This window comes from Ceratotherium simum, chromosome 17 (assembly GCF_057802395.1).
Source record: "Ceratotherium simum simum isolate JZ-2026a chromosome 17, ASM5780239v1, whole genome shotgun sequence".
NCBI classification, from domain to species: Eukaryota; Metazoa; Chordata; class Mammalia; order Perissodactyla; family Rhinocerotidae; genus Ceratotherium; species Ceratotherium simum.
Window position 1 is genome coordinate 19,859,800 of NC_141916.1, and position 20,892 is coordinate 19,880,691.

General features: G+C 48.0%; 1 protein-coding gene across 1 annotated transcript; it reads left to right on the forward strand.

Moving 5' to 3' along the window:
- Positions 1–1,828: 1,828 nt before the first annotated feature.
- Positions 1,829–19,270, forward strand: ARF3 (ARF GTPase 3). The gene is made up of 5 exons (XM_004428965.3): positions 1,829–1,993; positions 14,236–14,476; positions 15,298–15,408; positions 15,645–15,769; positions 16,333–19,270. The coding sequence occupies exons 2-5, from the start codon at positions 14,329–14,331 to the stop codon at positions 16,492–16,494; spliced, it is 546 nt and encodes a 181-aa protein (XP_004429022.1). The 5' UTR covers positions 1,829–1,993; positions 14,236–14,328; the 3' UTR covers positions 16,495–19,270.
- Positions 19,271–20,892: the final 1,622 nt, after the last annotated feature.

A 20,892-nucleotide genomic window follows, 5' to 3' on the forward strand; every position in this document is an offset into this window, starting at 1 on the left:
TCAGCTCTGGATGAGCTCTTCTCCCTTAGCCCTTCAAGTGGCTAGGAAGCTGGGGAGTGGCAGTGGCTGGCTACTTGCCAGTGGCACAGCACCCCTCCAATCTGTGCTCCTGTTTGCTCCATGGGAAGCACCCAGCGATGCTGCACTTTCTTCTCCAGACTCCCGAGGGGTGAAGGACAGAAGGGCTGGGAGATTCTGCAGTCCCATTCATCAGTGCTGACTCAAATGCCATGGTACTTGCTGCTAACCATATTAAGCTGTCATCATTTCTATCCTTCTGTCACACCTGGGACCCAAGCTCGAGAGGATCTGAAGTCATGGGCAGGAACACTGACAGGTTCCACCTCCTGTTAGAGTCCCACAAGGCATGCTGGTGTGGTTGGGGAACGAGGGAAGGGGGGTTGTAAAGCATAATTTTGGTGGCTAGAGTGGGGGCATAAACTGGTGGGGTGTTCCTAGAAAATTCTAGGAAAAGCAATGAAAACAGTAAAGTAATCATGTGGAGGTATCACAGGGCCCACTCTAGGAATCTGTAATAACAGTGGAGGAGTCTTCTGCCATTTAAAACAGAGTTTAGCAAGGCAAAGGCCCTTAATGGCAACAGCCCAGGAGAGATACAACTCTCTTTGTTAAAAACATGCTCCTTATTATCCATCTCATCCTTCACCATCTTAAATTAGGGTCCTCTTGGCTTCACATTCTAGGGTCATGTTATTGACGCTAGGTTAAAATAAGAGAGAAAACAGACTGGGAAAAGAAAAAGGGACTGGTGAATGCACACACCAGGGACTGATAGGGACAAGGGGTAGATATAGTGTGGTTATCTACTAGCCTAGTTCTTCTTGGAAGAAAACAAGGCAAAAAATCCAGAAAAGCAACAATTTTGGCTCATGACTTAGGGAAGAGCCGTGTGTTCCCGTATACTGCTGTAAATGAGGAGAGAGGGCGCTTAAAGAACCTTCTTCTGTTCTTAGCATTACTAGTGCCCTTCTTCTATCACAGCCATGACTGATCCAAGGCAGTTTTGCATGTCTAGATCACGTGCAGAAATGAGTGTGAGGGAAGTGGGGGAGGGCAGGAATAGAGAAACACGGGTGCAAAGTCTCTCACTTTCCTTGAGATACTAAAATTCATAACCATCTAGGAACACTTCCTCAAACCACACCTCTGAATATTGGGTTCCAACTGTTTGTCTTTCATGTTCCAACTTCCTAACAGGCCTACAGTCCAGTTGTTTCCTTCAGTGTCTTAAATTCATCACTCTCCCTCCTCTTCCCTATGAGAAAGGATCTCTTGATTCAGACTCCTGAGTAACCTAGTTTTAGGTTAGGAGTAGTAAGCAGCAACACTGGTGTAGCGAGGGCGCTCAGAGGGATGCAGCTAGCCCCGGTTAAGAAACACAGATGAGGTCTGGGGGAGTAAGGCGGACCACAGCAAGGACTGTTCACTCATACCCTGCTCCTGGCTTTGCTCAAGGAGTCCCCGGGCCTCTCAGCCCAACCCCAGTCTCCGTGTGGCCAGCACGCGGCCCCAGTCCTTAAATTCCAGGCATGGCCCCAGAGCTTGGAATTGTCACCTCAGTCCCCACTGCCTCATGCCCATTCCCCGGCTCCCGCCTCCACCGCCTGCAGCCTACAGCCCCGACATCGGCCCCCTCCCGGACTTCAGCTCCAGCACCGGGCTGCTTCTGCTGCAGCCGCTGCCATGGTGATGGATCTCGCGAGAACTGCCGCTCGCCGACGCACAGCTCTCGCGCGATCGGGGAGGTGGGAAGTAGCCCGGTCTGGGGGTTGGGGTGAGCCGCACAGCTCCTGTCGCTGTCGCGGCTTCCGGTGCTAGGTGGAGAGAAGGAAGGAGGGAGTCGGGGAGCGGGGCCAGGGGAGCAGCCGCGCCGAAATCGCCTGGGAGAGCCGGAGGGAGCGGAGCGAGAGCCGAGCGGAAGCTGCGGGAGCGGAGGCGGCGGCCGCAGCGGCGGAGCTGGGAGCAGGAACAGGTGAGGGGCTGGGGAAGGAAGGCGGGTCCCCGTAGAGGAGAGGCTCGGGGTGGGGGCTGAGGAGATAGAGCCCCCTCTACCACACGCCCGGCACTGCCTGGCATGTGGCGGTGTGGTCCTTCCCAGCCGAGAGCTCGGAGAGGGGGCGCGGGGCCAGCCTCACGCCTGCCCCCGCATTTGAAGGACGCGGAGCTGGGGTGGGGGTGGGGGGCGCGCACGGATTTGTCCTCTGCCTCGCACAAGGGGGCGGCCTGGGCTGCAGTTAGGCTCCCCTCGCCTGCAGGAGGTGGGCTTTTGAGGGGTCCGGGTTGAAGGGAAAGAAAGCAGTCCGGGGCGAGGTGATGCGGCGGCGGCGATGGCTGTTTTGTATTCTTTTCCAGTTAAAGGGCTAGGGAATGCCGCTTTTTCCTACCCTCTCTCCCTCTCCACCTTAGTAATAGGAGACCAGAGAGAAGCCTTGCTGTGGTGACACCCCCTCCCCCATCATGGGGCAGGGGTGCGTAGGGGGTTTAGGGATTAGCGGGCAAGGCCAGCTAGTGGGGTACCCCAGGGGCACTATTCTGGTGGAGGTTGTGCTTTCGGGGCTTGGAAGCCGCACATTGGAAAGAGGGCAGCAGGTGGGGAGCGGGAGGAGAGGAGGCAGGAGAAGGGGGAGGGGGATCTGATCTTGCTTGGGAAAGAGAGGTGGTGCCTTCCTCCCCCCGGCTAGGCGGGGGCGGTCTCACAGAAGGAGGGAGCATCTTGCCGCTGGCTCTGAGTTAGTCTTCCAATCCGCTTGCTTTCTTTAAGAGGTAGCAGGATTCCCGGAACAGAAAATGGAGCCGTTGCTTATACCAATGTTTGAGGGAAGGAGGGGGAGGTGGAGTTCCCTGTTGAAACGAGTCACTTGATTAGCAAAGTGGTAGCTCTTCTTTTTGGGGAGTTCCCTTCTTTCTGGGTTGTATTACTGCCGGCCTCCCTTTGGCCAGGCCAGGAGGAGTGTGGTATGTGGTGAGGAGCGAGAAGAAATAGTGAGGTCATCTGGGTGAGGGAGAAGTGTAACTTAAAGCCTGCCTCTGCTGCTGTGGGATTGGGTCACCCCTGGTCTCTGGCATGAAAGTTTTATTGGTAGGAGATCTGCTGCAGGAGTCTGATTGCTTGGGTCAGTACAACAGGAGAGAATCTAGTCTCAGCGTATTTCCTTCCCTGTCCCTAATCAGGTGGTGACAGTCTTTGCTGCCATTTTGTCTTGAGTTTTGTTGGGGTAAGTGTCACCACTTGCTATGACTGGAGTGGGACAGTGAATTGGCCATTGCACATTGGACCTGAGTTTAAATAACATGTCTCTAAAAGCTTATTCTACGAAAGAAGTTGATCCATTGAGTTGAGTTCACCTTTTCATAGAATGAATCACTGACCTTGGATTCAGCTGGGAAGGGCCCCCATGTATCACGTACAGTCATGCGTTGCTTACTGTTCTGAGAAATGCTTGTTTAGGCAGTTTTGTCATTGTGTAAACATCATGGAGTGTACTTACACAAACCTAGATGATATAGCCTACTACACAGCTAGGCTATATGGTGCTAATCTTATGGGACCATTGTCATATATGTGGTCCGTCATTGACCAAAATGTCGTTATGTGGCACATGACTGTATTCACATGCTGCCTGCCTCCCAGCATAGAATTACCTTGCATAGTCAAAATTTTTATGTATATGTTTTGCTTTTCCAAAGAGGTGAAGCTTTTTGAGTGCAGGAATTGGATCTCATGTCTCCCACAATGCCTATGCACACAATAGGCACTTGTAATGAATACAGGATGTGAATGGGTAGAACTCAACAAGCTTTCTGACTACAGTTTAAGGAAAGAGAAAGAGATGGCTCAGCTATCAGAGACAGTGCCTGGAGATAGCTGAGTGAGGGTACAAAGGCCCTTAGCCTTTGTAATTAAGAAGTCAAGGGCCGGCTCTGTGGCTTAGCGGGTAAGTGCGCGCGCTTTGCTGCTGGCGGCCCGGGCCCGGATCCCGGGCGCGCACCGACGCACTGCTTCTCCGGCCATGCTGAGGCTGCGTCCCACATGCAGCAACTAGAAGGATGTGCAGCTATGACATACAACTATCTACTGGGGCTTTGGGGGGAAAAAATAAATAAATAAATAAAAATTAAAAAAAAAAAAAAAGTCGATCTCTCCACCTTCCTGAGAGGCATAAAACAAGGCATGGATGATGGAAACTAAGACTCGGAAAGAGTTACTAGAACAGAGTCATTATTTATCTGAAATCCCAGGTCTCTTGCTTCCCCATTGTGGGCAAAGAGGTCTCTCCATTAGACGTAAGTCCTTCAAAGTGTTGTCTGCAAATTGGGATGCTGGAGATTGTGGAGGAAGGAGCCAGTGTATGTATGTGGTGCCTGGCACAGAATTGGTGCCAGTGAATGGTAGCTGCTCTTATTAAACTGAATGCAAGTATAAAGGAAGGCAGAGAGCAGGCTGGAAAGAGTAGAAGTGGAGTCTTAAGTGCACAAAGAGTCATTTTGTGTGTGTTCATTTCTGCTACTCTCTTTTCCACTGGAGTCCTAATAAGAGGAAATGGACGCAGAGGACAGTGGGTGGGACTTGTTGGTTAGAAGGAGGAACTTCTTTAAAACCAAGTTTGTTAAAGCTGAGTAAATAACTGAGGGAAATTGTGGAATCTGCTTCCTCATATACCCTCAGAAATGGATGCCAAGAGGCCCGAGACTCAAAGCATGTCACTGTGTTTGGCTCTCCTCACCATTTTTGTTGCAGGTGAATTTAGAGGCAAAATGGTATAGTAATTAAGAATGTGGACCTTGGAGTCAGACAAAATTGGGTTCAAATCCGGCCTCTGCTAATTACTAGTTGTATGATTTTGGTGAAATTACTTGTCCTCTCTTAGCTTCATTTTCCTCATCTGTAAAGAGTATGATAATAATGGTACCTACTTCATAGTGTTGGCATGAGAATTAAATGAGATAAGACATGTAAAGCACTTAGTATTGTACAAAGCACATAGTAAGCCCCAAATAAATGTTAGCTGCTATTAATAATCATTATCATAATAGTAATAATAATATGAGCACTCAGGGCTGCCTTAGAGGAGAGGAGGTTTACAAAAGAACAGCTTGCCTCCTGAGGTGCCTGTGTATACGGATGATTGTTACCATGACTTTCTGTGCTGGTCGTAGGCTTATGAGCAGTGAAATCTTTTTTCAGCATCAGCCTCACAGAGGCAGCTCCTGCTGCCTGAGTGGGAGGTGAAGCTGGAGCAAGGCAGGGGCCCTGAACCATTGACTTGGATGTAGGGTGAGGATGTGGGGGCTCAAGAATAGTGTTCATGTTAAAAAAAGTCAGCATGACTCTGAGGTAATGGTTGACTCTTCTATAAAGGAGCACTCTGATTGACCTAGGTTGGGGATTTAGATTCCTGGGTCCTGTTATTTTAGGTCTCAATCGGTATTTCAGCATCCTCCATTTGCTGGGTCACTCTTTTTGTTTAGTTATATCTCCTTTAAATGTCTGCCTTGTGGGGCTGGCCCAGTGGCATAGTGGTTAAGTGCGCGCGCTCCGCTGTGTCGGCCCGGGGTTCGGATCCTGGTCGCGCGCCGACGCACTGCTTGTCAAGCCATGCTGTGGCGGTGTGCCATATAAAGTAGAGGAAGATGGGCACGGATGTTAGCCCAGGGCGAGTCTTCTTCAGCAAAAAAAAGAGGAGGATTGGGAGTGTTAGCTCAGGGCTGATCTTCCTCACAAAAAAAATAAAAATAAAAATAAATAATGTCTGCCTCTGAGTGTGTTTCAGAATGTACTGTATTAAGGTCCAGAGTTGTGATATCTGTGAATTCTGTCCACTATACCTTTTCTAAGGTCTGTTGCAAATATAGGTAGAGTGCTAATAAAGTTTTTTGATAATGAAAAAACATGGGGAGCTTTCTGTGGAAAGAGTTCCACAAAGGCTTTGTATTGTAGTCTGGGAAAAAACTGAGGTAGGGATTCTGTGAACGTGTTAGAGCTTTGTCGTGAACTTCTGCAGAGGATCTGCTGCACCGTATGGACCAGAAAGGAAATGACTTGAGATTTCAGGGATCCACCCTTATGACCATATTCCTGAAAAAAGGTGAGATAACTGGGTGTGGAAGAGCTCATGGTACCTTTTAGCTCTCCCATTACTGGTGAGAGCCTGGCATAACCTTCCATTATGAGCTTATATATAAGAGTGTCAAGCATGAATGTTTACACTTCAACATGATTTGGGATGCAGGACACCATTTGCTCTCTGTTGCAGTGTTTTTTGCCTCCCACCCTTTTTAAAGCAATCGAACCTTACCTTACATAAAATCCTAGTTGAAGTCTAATAAGAAAAATGGATAAAAATGGAGCTTCACTGGTGGTGGTAGAGAGTGGGGGAGCATAATTAGACCCTCTCATGTGGTTCTCCCCTTACCCCAGGCAGCTTCTGAATCCCATCCAAGGAACCCTAGGGCTCTGAGCGCATGGATACCACTTGTCAGGTTTGTTAAATACAGGAAAAGGATGGGAGATTACCTCCAGAACACCGTCTTCCTCAACCTTGTAAATGTTTTGCCACCATCGGTAAAACTGTGCTCCTTAACAACAAGCATGTCAATCACTAGCTGCAGATCAGTCATCGTGCTGGATGTTGGGGACATGAAACATGAATAAGGCATGGTCCTTGCTGGGAAGGGGCTCATAGTCTAGTGAAGTACTTCCCACACTTTTTCCCATCGTGGCATACACAGAAAATGGTAACAGTGAGACAGACGTAGCTGCTTGCAACATGAGGTGCCTGGCCCGAGGAGTCTAGCCACCCTAAGCCCTGCCCAGCTATCCAGTTGTGATGGAATCGGTATCTCCAGCTGACCTGTAATGCATTAAAGGCACACTATTTGGGAAGTTCCAGTTCTGCAAGGTGAAACAGACAAATGTAAATCATACTGTGGTTAAGTCCTAGGGTAGAAGTGTGTTTGAGGTGCTAAGAGATCACAGATGGCTCTTATTCCGTAAGGTAGGCAGTTCACTGTCTTTTGTATCTGTAGCTACTCTGTGATAGTTGGCTTTGTCCAAATCATGGCTTCCTGTTTCATCTGTTCATTGGCAGGTCTGTCTTGACCTGTGCAGTGGGACTAGATTAGGGCAAAGGTTTATTAGGGCTTTAGGCTGACTAGTCATGGAATTTCAGTGATTTTGTAATTAGGAAAGTATAGTGTTCTGGATATCGCAGATGTGGGTATTGGAGCAGCCATCGAATATCAGGAGTAGAGACAGTTGTAAGCTGGTCAGATTCTAAGAATAGGGCAAGCTGAATCTTTGGTTAGAGGGCAGTGCCACAGAATGTTCCAAAGAAACAAATGAGTCTAGTTTTCATCTGGTCACTGTTTTATCTGGCTAGGCCTATGTATTCTGAAAGAGACCTGATGCTCTGTTCTGACTCACTTGCTGAGGGTTGTCCATGGAAAAGCCAGACCCTTCCCAGGTGTTTGGGTCTCTGTCAGGGTGATTTAGGATCCTTCCTCGCTTGATAGTGTGGCCTCCTCCATATTATTCTGTGCTGGAGTTGTCTTCTCAGACTAGAAAGGAAACTGGCAAAACGATTCTGGCCTGGGCCTAAACACTGCTAATTGAGTTAAGTGGAGCCTAATTTTAGTTAGATATGTTAATTTATAACAAGGCCATCATTGATTGCTTAGTAGCTAAGTTCAGTGGGTATCTTTCAGGCCTTATCTTAATTTGACCTTTCTACAGCCTTTGACCCTCCTTCCTTTTTTTAATGTTCTTTCCTCAAGGGTGTCTATAATGTCTTACTCTCTTGATTTCCTTTCTACCCCTCTGGTTGCTTCTTACTCTCTTTCCTGGCCTTTTTTGCCCACTGCTTTCAATGTTGATGTGCCCCATGTTTTTGCCTTTGGCCTTTTCTCCTGTCCCACTGTACACTCTCCCTAGATATGTCTGTTAGGATGTATCAGTTGCAAAAGATTGAAAACACACCTGTGGCTCAAACAATAAGAGGATTTATTAAAGCAATAGCAGTAAGTCCAGATGAAATTAAGCCAGACAAAGGACAAACGTTGTATGATTCTATTTATATGAGGTACCTAGAATAGTCAGATTCCTAGAGACAGAAAGTAGAATGGTGGTTACCAGGCACTGGGGGTGAAGGGGAATGGGGATTATTGTTTAATAGGTAAAGAGTTTCAGTTTGGGGAGATGAAAAAGTTCCAGAGACAGATGGTGGTGATGGTTGCACAACAATATGAATGTAGTTAATGCCACTGAACTGTACACTTAAAAATGGTGAAAATGATAAATTTTATGTTATATATATTTTACCACACACACACGCACACGCACACATACACATGAAATCTAGAGATAGAACACTTCTTGTTTTTTTTTAACCTACCAGTATGACAGTGTTATTAAGGACCCAAGTTTTCTCCATTTTTCTGCTCTGACATCCTAGAGTTCTTATGTCTGTCCCTTCATGGTCTCAAGATTACTCCAGCATTTTATCTTTCTACATCAATATCCAAAGGCTGGACAAGAGAAGATTGCCATATGTCTTTTTTAAAGATTGAGGAAAACCTTCCCAGATGCTCCCAGCAGACATTCCCCACATCTTATTGGCTAGAATTAGTACATGACCATTTGTGACTCAGTCACTGGCCAGGAAAATAGAATGCCCACATCCCTTAGGCTGATCAGTTTTCATACCCTAGAGCTGGGGAAGGGTATCCTGCCCACCCCGCCACAAACGCCTGAACAGATTAGGGGTTCTGTTAGAAGAAAGAAGGGGAAGAATGGCTGTTTGGGTAGGCACCCAGTAACTGCTGCCATGCTGGATCATCTTGGTTCCTCTTAAGGCTTCAGTACCATCTGTGCGGGTGATTCCCAAATACCAAGCCCAGACTTTTCTCCTGAGCTTCATACCTTAGCACGTCAAAATCAGTGTTTAATCTAAAGACAAATATCTTCACTGTCAGATCTGTTCTTCTTGTATTTCCTGTCTAAAGAAGTGCCGCCGAATCACCCAGGCCAGAAACCTGGGAATCATCTTTGACTCTTCTACGCTTCCTTCCTACGTTTAATCAGTCATTAAATCCTGTGGATTCTACTATTTTGATGTTTCAAATCTGTCCTCTCTACTGCCACCTCTGGTTAAGAACTTTTGATTTCTCATTTGTATTCCTGTACCTCCCAAGTGGTCCCTCTGCCTCCAGTCTTTCCTCCTTTTAATATATTCCCTAAACTGCTGCCAGAATGCTCTTTCTAAGGCACAGATCTGACCATGTTACTCAGTATGGCCTTTAAGGCCCTTCGTGATCCAGCCCCTGCTTATCTCTCCAGCCTCATCGTTTCCTTTTCCTACCATGCTGCGTGCGTCCAAATAAACTTCCTTCCAGTTGCACCTGGCTTTGGCTAATAAAATGTGCTGTGTCTAACTCTTGATGCCTTTGCACACGCTGTTCCTTCTCCCCTATTCCCTCTTTATTGTCTAATTACTTCCTATTCTTCCTTCAGGAGTCAGCTCAGGTGTGTCCTGAGAATCACATCTGGGAATTGTCCTTTACCCCCTAGTCTTGATTAACTGCTCCAGGTTTCTGTCCCATAATACTATGTGCTTACCCCACTCTTATTGTCATGCTGTTTTGTAATCCTCTGTTTCCTAGTCTTTCTCTCCCATTGAGTTTCATGAAGGGAGAAACTGTCTTCCTCTCTGTATTCCTAGTTCATTATTCTCAATAAATGTTTAATGAATAGATGGAAGCTTACATCAGAAGCTATTTCTTGGCTTTGGGAAATCTTTGAGTCCAATAGAAGTCATTGAGATACTAATCTAGGAGTTCTTGTATGCTGATTACAGTGCTCTTGAGAGAAAAACTTGGAAAGTTTACAGAGGTTACAAGGCGGCTGCACTAAGGAAACTAAATACAGGCAGACCCTGCTTTTGTTTCTGTAAATTTCATTGGTCTGCTTTATTGGCTGTGCTAAAAATAGCATCTCTATTAGTGATATCTCAATTTGAAATTTATGTGGGAACAAAGGTGCTTTTAGTGCACCCTGTTTGGCAGCAGAGTGTTTGGGAGACTCTGGTCTTCCTTTCCCTGGACCCATTGAGTCTGAAGAGGAGGAGTGGTGCCAGATCAGGAGTCCCCTCAGAGGTGTCTCAGGGCACATGTCTGAGTCAGCCAGTGGAGTCAGATGGGGGGAGTGTGTGTGACAGAATGAGCTGTGACTCTCAGAATCACCTGGAGAGTGAGGCAGGCATGTTCCTGCAACACACACAACCCAAGATGGCTGAGCAGTCAGTTACAGCAACAGTCAGCCTCTCCTGGGGGTAGAGGGGTGGGAGAGTGGGATTGGGGGCAGTAAGTGGTCCTCGGTGAGGATGAAGCTTCAATCAGCCAATGTGCTTGGTTGAACTCCTACAGTGTCCCACACAGATTGTACTGGAACACATTCTTAGAGCTCCTATTGTTATTTTTACCACTGATAAAAAAGTTTGTGACTGTAAAATAGAATGTTGTGATATCTTCTTTGTTAATAGAGAGATTACTGTATTCCCTTTTTGGTCTTGAGCCACTCACCTTCAGTTTTAACTGCTGATTCCTGGTTTCTACCAGCCCATGGAACCCTGGCATTTTGCCCTATCGACACAGGAGTGCCATCTGTGATGAAAGAGAGTAACTATAGGCTATGTATGGAAACTAGTTTGTAGGGAAACAAGCCAGGGTTTGTTTGTTTGTTTGCCATTCTGCTTCCCAGAGCTTTTTCTAGGAATGCATTATGGTGAAAGTGATAATTGGCTATATAGCCAAAGATTTGTGTTCATGGCACAAAGCTAAAAGTTGCCACCATCCTGGTGGTAGGGGTAGGATGCTATCTGGTAATAGACAGGAACAGAGAAAGCCAAGACCAGAAAGCCAACACCCCCTTTGGAATGCTCATCTGAGTCCAGCTCCTAATTATATTAAAAAGGAGTCATAGTGTCTATTAATTTCAAGGCCCTGGGCTGCCCCAGGGGACACACAGTAACCACTTGGATATTTCATCACTCACCATCAGCAACATTGTGTATTAAATGGTGAGAGAAAATGCTACCAATTTTAGTCTTCTAGTCCTTTCATGGTGTTCCCAGACCAGTCTTGGGTTAGATATGTGTGGGAAATGGCCAAGAATTGACAGGCTATCTAAGCAAACATCTGTGCGTTACACAGAGATACCAAGTACTGCTGGGACAGAAGAAATGATTTAAGGACATCCTCAGATGAGGCTTAAATCAGCCAGTGTTCTTGATTGAACTCCTACAGTGAGCTTGGCACTGGGAGTGAGGACAGAACCAAAATAAATAAAAGGCGTAGTCCTTGCCCATAGAGAATACACAGTTAAATGGGGAGACAGTAAATGTACAGACTTATAAATGAAGAAAAAGCCTCCACAAGGTAGTAAGTGCCACATGAGTGGTTCAGATAATTCAGGGGCCTAGATGCAGCATGTGAGGAAATAGAATAAGCATAATACTGGAATCAGCTTTTGAACCAAGACTTTTAGCATAATAGCTTAGCAAAGAAGCAAACCAAAGGCCAGTGTGTGCATGTTCTGGGGCAAGGGATATGTTGAGCCACTGCTGTACTCAGGGTTGTTAATCATTTAATTAGCAATAGTTCCAGTCATGAAGGATAGCAAGATAAATGTATTGTATAAATTCAATTCAGAATCTGGATCAAAACCCATTACCTAACTTTTAAAGCAAAGTATCACCTGGAACTGAAGGAAAGGACACCTGATCAGGAGACAAGATAAAGACTAGGAAGACTTGGGAAAGGTTTGAATTACTGGAGATGACAGTGGCAGAACCAGAAGTCTGACTGCCACAGATTGCCAAGGTTGAAGGGATCTGATCTTATTAGCTGGGCAGGTGTCCCCTCCTGCCTCAGGGATCCTCGGGAATCTGTCTGCCTGAGTGGGTTGAGGCGGGATGGGCAGGGAGGATGGCTGATGGGCAACTTGGCTGAAGTTGAGCCCTAAGGTTGTGCCAGGTCCTCTCCCTGTGGTATGAGCCCTCTGGGTCAAGGGCAGGGCTCATCTGAGGAACCTACTAGGAGCACCACGCCTGGCTCATTAGTGGATGTCTGGGGAAGCCTTTGAAGATGAAACACTCCGTAAGCACTCATTGTTTCTGTTTTTTGGACAAACTAGTACTTTGGTCTCCAGGGGCTGTTGATGTGGCTCCTTTGTACTAGTCTGGAATTTGCTGCAAACTGAGGAGAGTAGGAAAAAAACAAATCTGAAATAGTTTTTGAAAAAAATCACTAAACTCCCACCAAACCCCCATGCTTTAGCTTGTAAATAGGATTCCTCCCCATCCACCTTTCACATTCTTGGGTTTGGGTGCACTCTGTCTTGACCTGTTTCTTCGCCTGCTGGGTTTGGGGTGTGTGTGTGTGTCTCTGGTTCCCAGACTCTATAGAGAATGCCAGCAGCTGGCATATGGTGATTGCTGAATAAGCTGGCCACTGACACACGTCTCCCGCAGGCACAGAGAACTGGCTGGCATGGACAATTCTGAACCCCCATTTCATTATTGTTTCAAAGACACATTTCTGTGACTGTCCTGTGCCATAGAGAAGGGAGGGAAGAACAGAGGGAATGAATGACTCTATGGTTCTGTCTGTTGGGGGCAATGGGTGAGGTGGGCAGATAGGCATTTTGTACCTTCCCAGTGGTTCTCACTGCTCCCTTCATTTTTTCAGCAGTTATTTGTTAAGCGCCTAGTATGTACCAGGCATAAGCTTCCAGTGTGAGTGAGCTATAGTGAGGTCAGTAGAGACCCTGGGAGTTAGTTCAGTTATTTGACTACTATGTGCTAGGCACTATTCAAGGTACTGGGAACACAGCAGTGAACAAGATAGATAAGGAGCTGACATTATAGTAGTAGAAGAAAAACAATACAGCAAGAAACAAATATGTGATGTGTCAGATGGTGATAAATGCTATGAAGAAAAGTAAAGTGGGGTTAATGGGGTAGAGAGTGGTGTGTGTGTGTTATCAGTGGTTATGGAAGGCCTCTTTGATAAGGTGACATTTGAACAGACACCTGAAGGAAGTGAGGGAGTAATCCATGAAGGTTATCTGGGAGCAGAGCATTCCAGGCAGAAGGAATAGCAAGCACAAAAGCTTTGAGGCAGGAAAGTGTTGGGGAATTGAAGTGGAGTAAGCAAAGGGGAGAGTAGTAGGAAATCTGATGGGAGACACAGGGAGAACGCAGATGGTGCGGGACCTCCTAGGCCATGGTATGGCTCTGAGCTTTTCTGAAAGGGAGCTATGAAGCCAAGAGAGGGTTTTGAACAGAGGAACAACATGACCTGATTTTGATTTTAAAATCAGTATGGCTGCTATGTGGAGAATAGACTGAAGGGTGTTAGGGAAGAAGCAGAGGATGAGGTGACTGTCTCATTGCAGGTGACCATGTGGAGCAGGTGTCCTTGGATGGGTCACAGCAAGCCTGGGATTTACCTGACTGAGGAATGAGGTGTAGTCTCTCCTCACCCCACCTCCCAATGCTCAGTGCACTGTTGTATGAACAGGACATAACTTTCCCAGCCAGCATTTTACAAAGTGGAAACAATCAACCTCTTTTAGGAGTGCTGCTTTCTTATGTTTTCCTCATTAATTTTGGTGTATAGAAGGAAGGTGAAGTTGCAGAAATATAGGAAGGGAAGAAGCTGAGTCTCTTCATTAGAGCAGAGAGCATAAACCTTGGGAACCTGGCAAGCCTGAACTTTGTCAGGAGTCACAAAGAGCCACTCCTCATTCCACTCCCTCCTCTCCCACCCTTTCCAGAAGTCTCAGGGTAAGGTTGGGGGAGGGAAGGGCATTAATGATCTTGCAATGCCTCAGGGTATAGTGTAGAATGTCAGAACCGAAGGGACTTGAGATATCATCTAGTTCAACCCCCCTCCAGTTACAGGTGGAGATAGGGACAGGTGAAATAACTTGTCCAAAGTCACATGAGTAGATTACTGGCAGACCAGGGGTCCTCAGTGTTCACTGCTTTGTCTCTGCTCCCAAAGGCTCAGAATGTGTCTGAGTGGGCCTTGTTCTTCATAGTTCCCCCAGGCTCTCAGTTTGTCATGAATGAATTCCAGGCATGACTTTGGCGAACCCTATTTACATGAAATCCTGACAAGTGGATGGTGGTAATGAGTTTACATTTCTTTGCCTAGGATCAAGTCCTCCATATCAGGGACCAGGCCAAAACCAGATTGCCACTGCCCCCACTTCGGCTCTACTGTCCTCAGAAAGCGGCTGCCGTGATCATGGGTAATATCTTTGGAAACCTTCTCAAGAGCCTGATTGGGAAGAAGGAGATGCGGATCCTGATGGTGGGCCTGGATGCAGCAGGAAAGACCACCATCCTGTATAAGCTGAAACTGGGGGAGATCGTCACGACCATCCCCACTATTGGTAAGGGCACAGCTTGGATGTAGGCTTTCATGCCAGCAGCTGAGCCAGGCAGGGGGCCTATTCCTAGATCCCCCACTTGGCCACCAGGCAAGTCCATGCAATTTGTGGGGTTCAGGGTATGATGGTTATTTAGCTTACTAGCAGGTGCTAGGGCTGCCGTTTGCCCACCTACCCTGGCCCTCAATGATGCGGGAACTTCCGCAGCCTGGCACTCAACAGTTGCCCTCAGGCACTGAGCTGGTTTGTTCTTTGTGTTGTTTGGAAAGCAGGTGAAGAGCTTTGATGTTCCTGCCAGAGGCCTGGAATTGCTTCAGTTTAGATCCTTGGTGGCCCTGATCCTGGTTAAGACCTGCCTGTGGGAGGGAGAACATGTGCCATGTAGATGGGGCTCCACATCATCATTGTCGGCTGATTCTGCATTTGGGGCTCCAGTTCTATTGTTCACTTCTTTTTCTTCACTCTGCCTCACAGGTCCCACTCTTAGTTGAGGCAGACTCAAGTGGCCAAGGTACAGGAGTGGGGCTGAGGCATTTCTTTGCAGGAGGGAGAGTCAAAGACAGAGAGAATGAGGAAGGTTGGCTCACGTTACCCAGGCGATTGTGCGATCCCGACGTCCTCTTTGTCCTCTTCCACTTCTCTTAGGTTTTCTTTTTGGCCTCTAGGCTACTAAGTCAAGGAACACCAGGTCTGAGGAAGACTTAGCTTTCTCTCCCTTGATAGAATCCTGGCCACGGCTGAGGGAAACAGAAACGAACCCACTGGGGCACTGTTTGCAGGCCTGGGGTTTGAGGCCAAGTGGCCATTGTCTGTTTCTTCCAAAGGGTTCAATGTGGAGACAGTGGAGTATAAGAACATCAGCTTCACAGTTTGGGATGTGGGTGGCCAAGACAAGATTCGGCCTCTCTGGAGACACTACTTTCAGAACACCCAAGGTATGGCCTATGAATTGCCTGGGGACTGGCATGGGTTGGTTGGGTGTGAGCAGAGAGTCTGGCTGTCATTCTTGGTTATGGGCAGCCAACCCTTGCCCTGCTGCAGCTCCTAGGGGTGGGAGAAAAGGAGGGAAGGGAGAAAATATTTGGAGGGGATGAGAAGGATGTTGTCTTTTGGTGCTGGGGAAGGGGAGTTCATCTGTCGTCTCTGTGTAGCCCATGCTCTGCCTCCCTAGGGTTGATATTTGTGGTCGACAGCAATGATCGGGAGCGAGTAAATGAGGCCCGGGAGGAGCTGATGAGGATGCTGGCAGAGGATGAGCTCCGGGATGCTGTGCTCCTTGTCTTTGCAAACAAACAGGTGAGACTCCTCCTCACCCCTGGATTTAAGAGAGGGCAACCTGGCTGTGGAAATCATGGGGCCTTGGTGCTCATTGTATGGGAAGCCCCGTGACTATGCTCTCAATTTTGGAAGTATGGGAAATATGATTAGTTGGCTTCTTTATACTCCCCTTCTTGTCCCCTACCCTAGCTTTAATTAGCAACGTTTCCATCCTCAGAGATTGGTGTGGTAGATACATCACCTCAAATCCCTCTTTCATCTTCTCTATTGTCTACTTTAGTGGAAGTGCCCTCACTCCTACGGTCAGACAAACCTGATTCTTTGCCCATTCTGAATCACCTTTCTACTTCCCTACCAACCCCATGTTTGGTTTCCAACTCCCCAGTGGAATGACCTTTAGTGCCTTGGATATGGAGTTCTAGGATGACTAAATCCAAAGCAGTTCCTTAGGATCTTGTTCTGGGTTCCTGCAGTAGAGGAGGAGGAGAGGGTGCTGGTACACAAGTCTTTGGTAGATGCATGCTCTAGAAGCCTTTGAAAGATCCTGAGGCTCCTTTTTGTGTGTCTCCCTTGTGCTCCAGGATTTGCCTAATGCTATGAACGCTGCTGAGATCACAGACAAGTTGGGCCTGCATTCCCTGCGTCACCGCAACTGGTACATTCAAGCCACCTGTGCCACCAGCGGGGACGGGCTGTACGAAGGCCTGGACTGGCTGGCCAATCAGCTCAAAAACAAGAAGTGAGAGCCAGGCAGCCCTGTCCGACCCCACCCACCCCTGACACATCTGCTGTCTCCCTGCCCCAGCCCTACCCCTTCCTTCCCGTTGCCATTGTGGCAAGGGCCTGGGTATCATGTCCGCATGCCCAACAAGAGCCTTGCCTCCCCTGCCTCCCTTCCTCTCCCCTGTCCATGACCAGTCCCCAATTGCTGTCTTGATGATGAATCATTCCAATTTACCAGATTTAAAACAAAACAAAGTTGTTATGGTTTCATGGGGTAGCCCCCCCTCATCCTCTGGGGTTCGGGAGGTGGGGGTGGGGTATACTGTCCGTTTGCTTCGTTTGGCTCTGGTTGCTGTGCTCTTGGCATCTGAGCCCCTTCCCTCTCCCCACAGTCCCCTCTCCTCCCTATCTTCCTTTCCTTCGCCACCCTCTCCCTGTTCTACATGGAAGTTGCACGGGCCTCTCTGTGTGTGCGTGCATGTGTGCGCGTGTATATACATGTATAGAGAGATATATATGTGGGGGCCAGGGAAAAGGGTGGAAGGGGTGGAGTGCAGCTCAGGGCTTGCAGCTGGGACACTGTCCACTCTAGCCCGTCATCTGTCCCTCCCTTGTTGGTGAGATAAAGGGAAGAAGATGGAGGGAAGGCTGCCCCAGTCTTGCAGTGGTTCCTCTCCTCTCTGCAGGTAGGTTTTCCTGGATAGGACAAGTGATGGATTTTCCACCACCATCTTCCCTGTACCCCTCTTTCCACCCTACTTAGGGCAAGGGGGTGGCATTTATTTCTAGAGGACTGTTCCCAAGGAGATGCCATTCTGCCCTGCCTTGTTAGTGGGGAGGAGAGAGGAACCCACTCACTCTTATCAGCCCAGAGTGTTCAACTGATCCTCCCCCTCATCCTTAGATCTGTTCCTCAGGAGCTTGAGGGGGAGGTGGGGATAGCAAGACCATGGGGTGTGTTTGGGACCCAGGGCACTGTGGGCAGGACCTCAGGTTTTCCATCTTCATCCTCTTTTGTTATTAGGAGAAGGTGAGGCACAGATCAGTCCTATTCCTGCATTCCCATGCCCCCTCCCTCTGATCTTCTGATCTTGGGGGCTGGGTGGTTCATCTGTCTTTTGTCAGAAGTTTCCTCACCCAGAAGTCCTGCTAGCCTGACTAGGGCTGGCTGGGTGGTTTAATGGGGAGCAAGGGAGTGGCGGTGACATAGCAGACCTCAGCATCAATCCCCCTATTCTCCAGTTCTCTCTTTTTCTAGTCCAGGATGTGAAGAATGAAACTTTTCTATTCTGTTTCCAGACCCTCAGACCATCCTGCTGTCCCTCCCCACTCCATCCCAACAGTTTTCCCTTGCCCTCTTCACCTACTTCCCCTAAATGGCTCTGGGGTTGGAGGGGAGGAAAGAAAATTCTGTAGTGGTTGTTGGTGCTGGTGGGATGCAGTGGTCTTCAGGATCCTCCCTCTGTTATGTAGTTGTTCAGAGGCTGCTGCTACTGCGTCTCTCTGTCTACAGGGGGCACTTGTCCCTGAGGTCTTGGCCTGGGTCCTGACTTCTGCGGTTTCTGTGAAGCTGTGGCTTTTCTATGGGCTCCTGTGTATGCTGGCTGTGCCCTGAGCTCCAAGACGGCCGCCCATAACCTTTCTGCTAAGGTCAGGGCCCAGGGCCCCCCATAGCATAGCTGAGGGACCCCTTCCCAGAAGGGCTGTCCCAAGCCCCATCCCATGGGGCCAGGCTTCCTGCCACCTTTGTCTACAACAGGCAGATCAGTACCTCCCACCTACCCCAGACTGAACTGTGAAAGAGAGGTTCCAGGGGTGTCTCCCTCAGTGCCAGTTCCTTAATGATTTGTTACCAAGATGCAGTGGGTGTGTGCAGGTCTCTTGCTCTCTAGACCTGTGTGTGTGTGTGTGTGTGTGTGTGTGTGTGTGTGTGTGTGTGTGTGTGTGTGTCTGTGTTTGGTGGCAGGGGGAGGGAGGTGGAGCTTCTATTGCATTTTAACATATATTGACTCCTCTGACCCCACAGACACTTCCCTCCACCCTTTTCTTTGCCTCTATTTCCTCAGATTTTTTTGCTCCTGCTCCTGTTGCCTCTCCCTCCCTGAACTCTTTCTTTTGCCTTCTCAACTCATTCACTGCTGTTGCCTGTTTGTCTCCTTTCTTTCCTTGTTTCTTTCCTATTTAGGATTCCCCACTCTATATCTTTGTGGTTGAGGAGGACTTTGCCTCTTCTCCAGCCTCACTCCCTCTCTGACCCTCACTAGTTAGATGCCAGTCCCAAATAGATTTTCCTTATTTTAGGCCCACCCCAACCTCATCTTGGGGGCCCCAGTGACCAGTGGGGCTGAGAGTGCTAGGAAGCAGCCTTGGAGGTGGCTTTGGTGCTGCTCGCGGATCTGTCCAGCAGGGGGCAGTAAGTGATCTTGGTAGTAACCCTGGCTGCTAGGTCCTCGGCAGCGGTGGTCCTTTCTACATTCCCATTCACCTAAAAGCTCTTTTGGAATTGGGTGTTTCATTCCATTTCTGCCTACTCCCTCCTCCACTCTCCTCTGGTAGGTTTAATTTTATGCTTTCCTTTGTTCCAACCTTTCTTCTCCCTGGGGATTCCTCCTCTTCCCCCACAAAGTTTGTGGTGTTATAGTGGTAACTGCAGTTCTGAACTGGTTTTTCTCTTCTTTTTTCCTCTTCTGGAATGTAGACTGTATATGTTTAATAACTCACCTTCTCTCTCCTTGCTCAATATGTGGGATACGCGATGACTGTGACCCTGGTTGGAAATTAAACTTGTTTTATGCAGCTTTGGAGCAGACCTTCATCCTTGATGTGCAGCAGCCATGGGACAGGGGTTTAATGGTGAGGGTAGTTCTGTCTCTGATCCCTCTCTCCAGCCTGCTCCTTCTCTCAGCAGAGAGGTAAAGGGTGCACTTGACTCGGGGAGAGTGAGGTTATCGAGGAACTTAAGCTCATCTCCACACTGCTTACTACTTCCCATCATACCCTAGAGGGGAGCCGAAATGAATTGGGCACCAGAATGTGAGGGCTTTGTGACTTTGCTCCTCTAGTTCTAAAAGGTTTAACCCTGAACTTAGCCATATTTATTACCTGTTGGTAGATGTTAGGGACTTCAATGGCTGGAGGACCCTGAGCTTGGAGTGCCCCACACTGCCTCCACTCTGAGTTTCCCAGCCCTGTGCATCAGGTGCTTCTACTTGGAACAGGGTCTCCTCATCCGTAGATTGGAGTCCCTTCACCCATCTAGTTCGGGACTTTGGCAATGAGTAAGCATGGAGGGTAAAGGTCCAGGTAGTGTAATGAACTTAATCTTCCTCACAACTGATGGCCTTCCATCACTCTACTTCAGGTGTGTGGTTCCCTATTGTTAGGATGTTAAGCCTCATCCCGAGATTCCACAGATGTCTTGAGGGAAAAGACATGCCTCTCTCCTCCTATCCCACTGCCACCACTACCCTGTTCCTTTCCTGCTACTACTGTCTGGTTCCAGGCAAAGAAGGAGATGGCACTACCCTTCCTTTGGTGGGTGAGGTCTGGGTGAGCCAGGCAGGCCTTCCTCACTCTTACTACTTTCTTAAGCTTTGATGGCAGAGGTCTTCCCACCCTGATGTTGTGGGACAGGGACAGGATTTAGGCATATAATAAGTTTGAGATCCTCAAGTACCAATGTGGAGTATATCATTTGTATTCAGTTACCTCCCTTCTACCTTCCCTGCCAGTTTTCCTTTTGAGCCCCTCTCCTGTTATTAAAATAAGCTATCACCCTCAAAGACCAGTACTTCTGCCCTTAGGAAACCCTTAAACTACTCCACCCAGACATCCCTTTATCAACCCTATAATCCTTGAACACTACCCACTTACCTCTCAAAATCAGATGACGCTTTCCTCCTTCTAGGCTCTTTAAAGTCCTGCTTGGTGACTGAGGTTACTGATAATTTTGGAGCACCTTTCTCAAGTGCTTTATTTGTTTACTAATAAATAGGTACCTTCTAGAGCTACAGCCTCTCATAAGATAATGATAATGGAGAGGACTTTAGCTGGATGGCAGGCCAATGGGGGTCTTTTGACCCCTGACCATCTTGAAGAGAATGACCTAGCCTCTTCTGTCCCTCAGTCCTCTGTTTAGGATGCCAGGAAGGAGGTGGAAGGAGCCCTCTTGTGGCAGTTGCTTAAACCTTCTAGCTTCTTTTGGAGAGACATGGGGGAGACTTAACCTGGAAGGTAAATGTTGAGCATCAAACTCAGGACAAACAGCAACCCCATCTTGCCAGAACATCAGTAGCTCTTCAGTCATGGCTTGGCAGAGGACCTGGGCCCAGGGTCCACTTCAGGATAATCTGGGCAAAGGAGCTTCCAAAATGAGCCTAGAGAAAGCCAGTAGAAAACCTTTGGATTGGTCTAGGTGG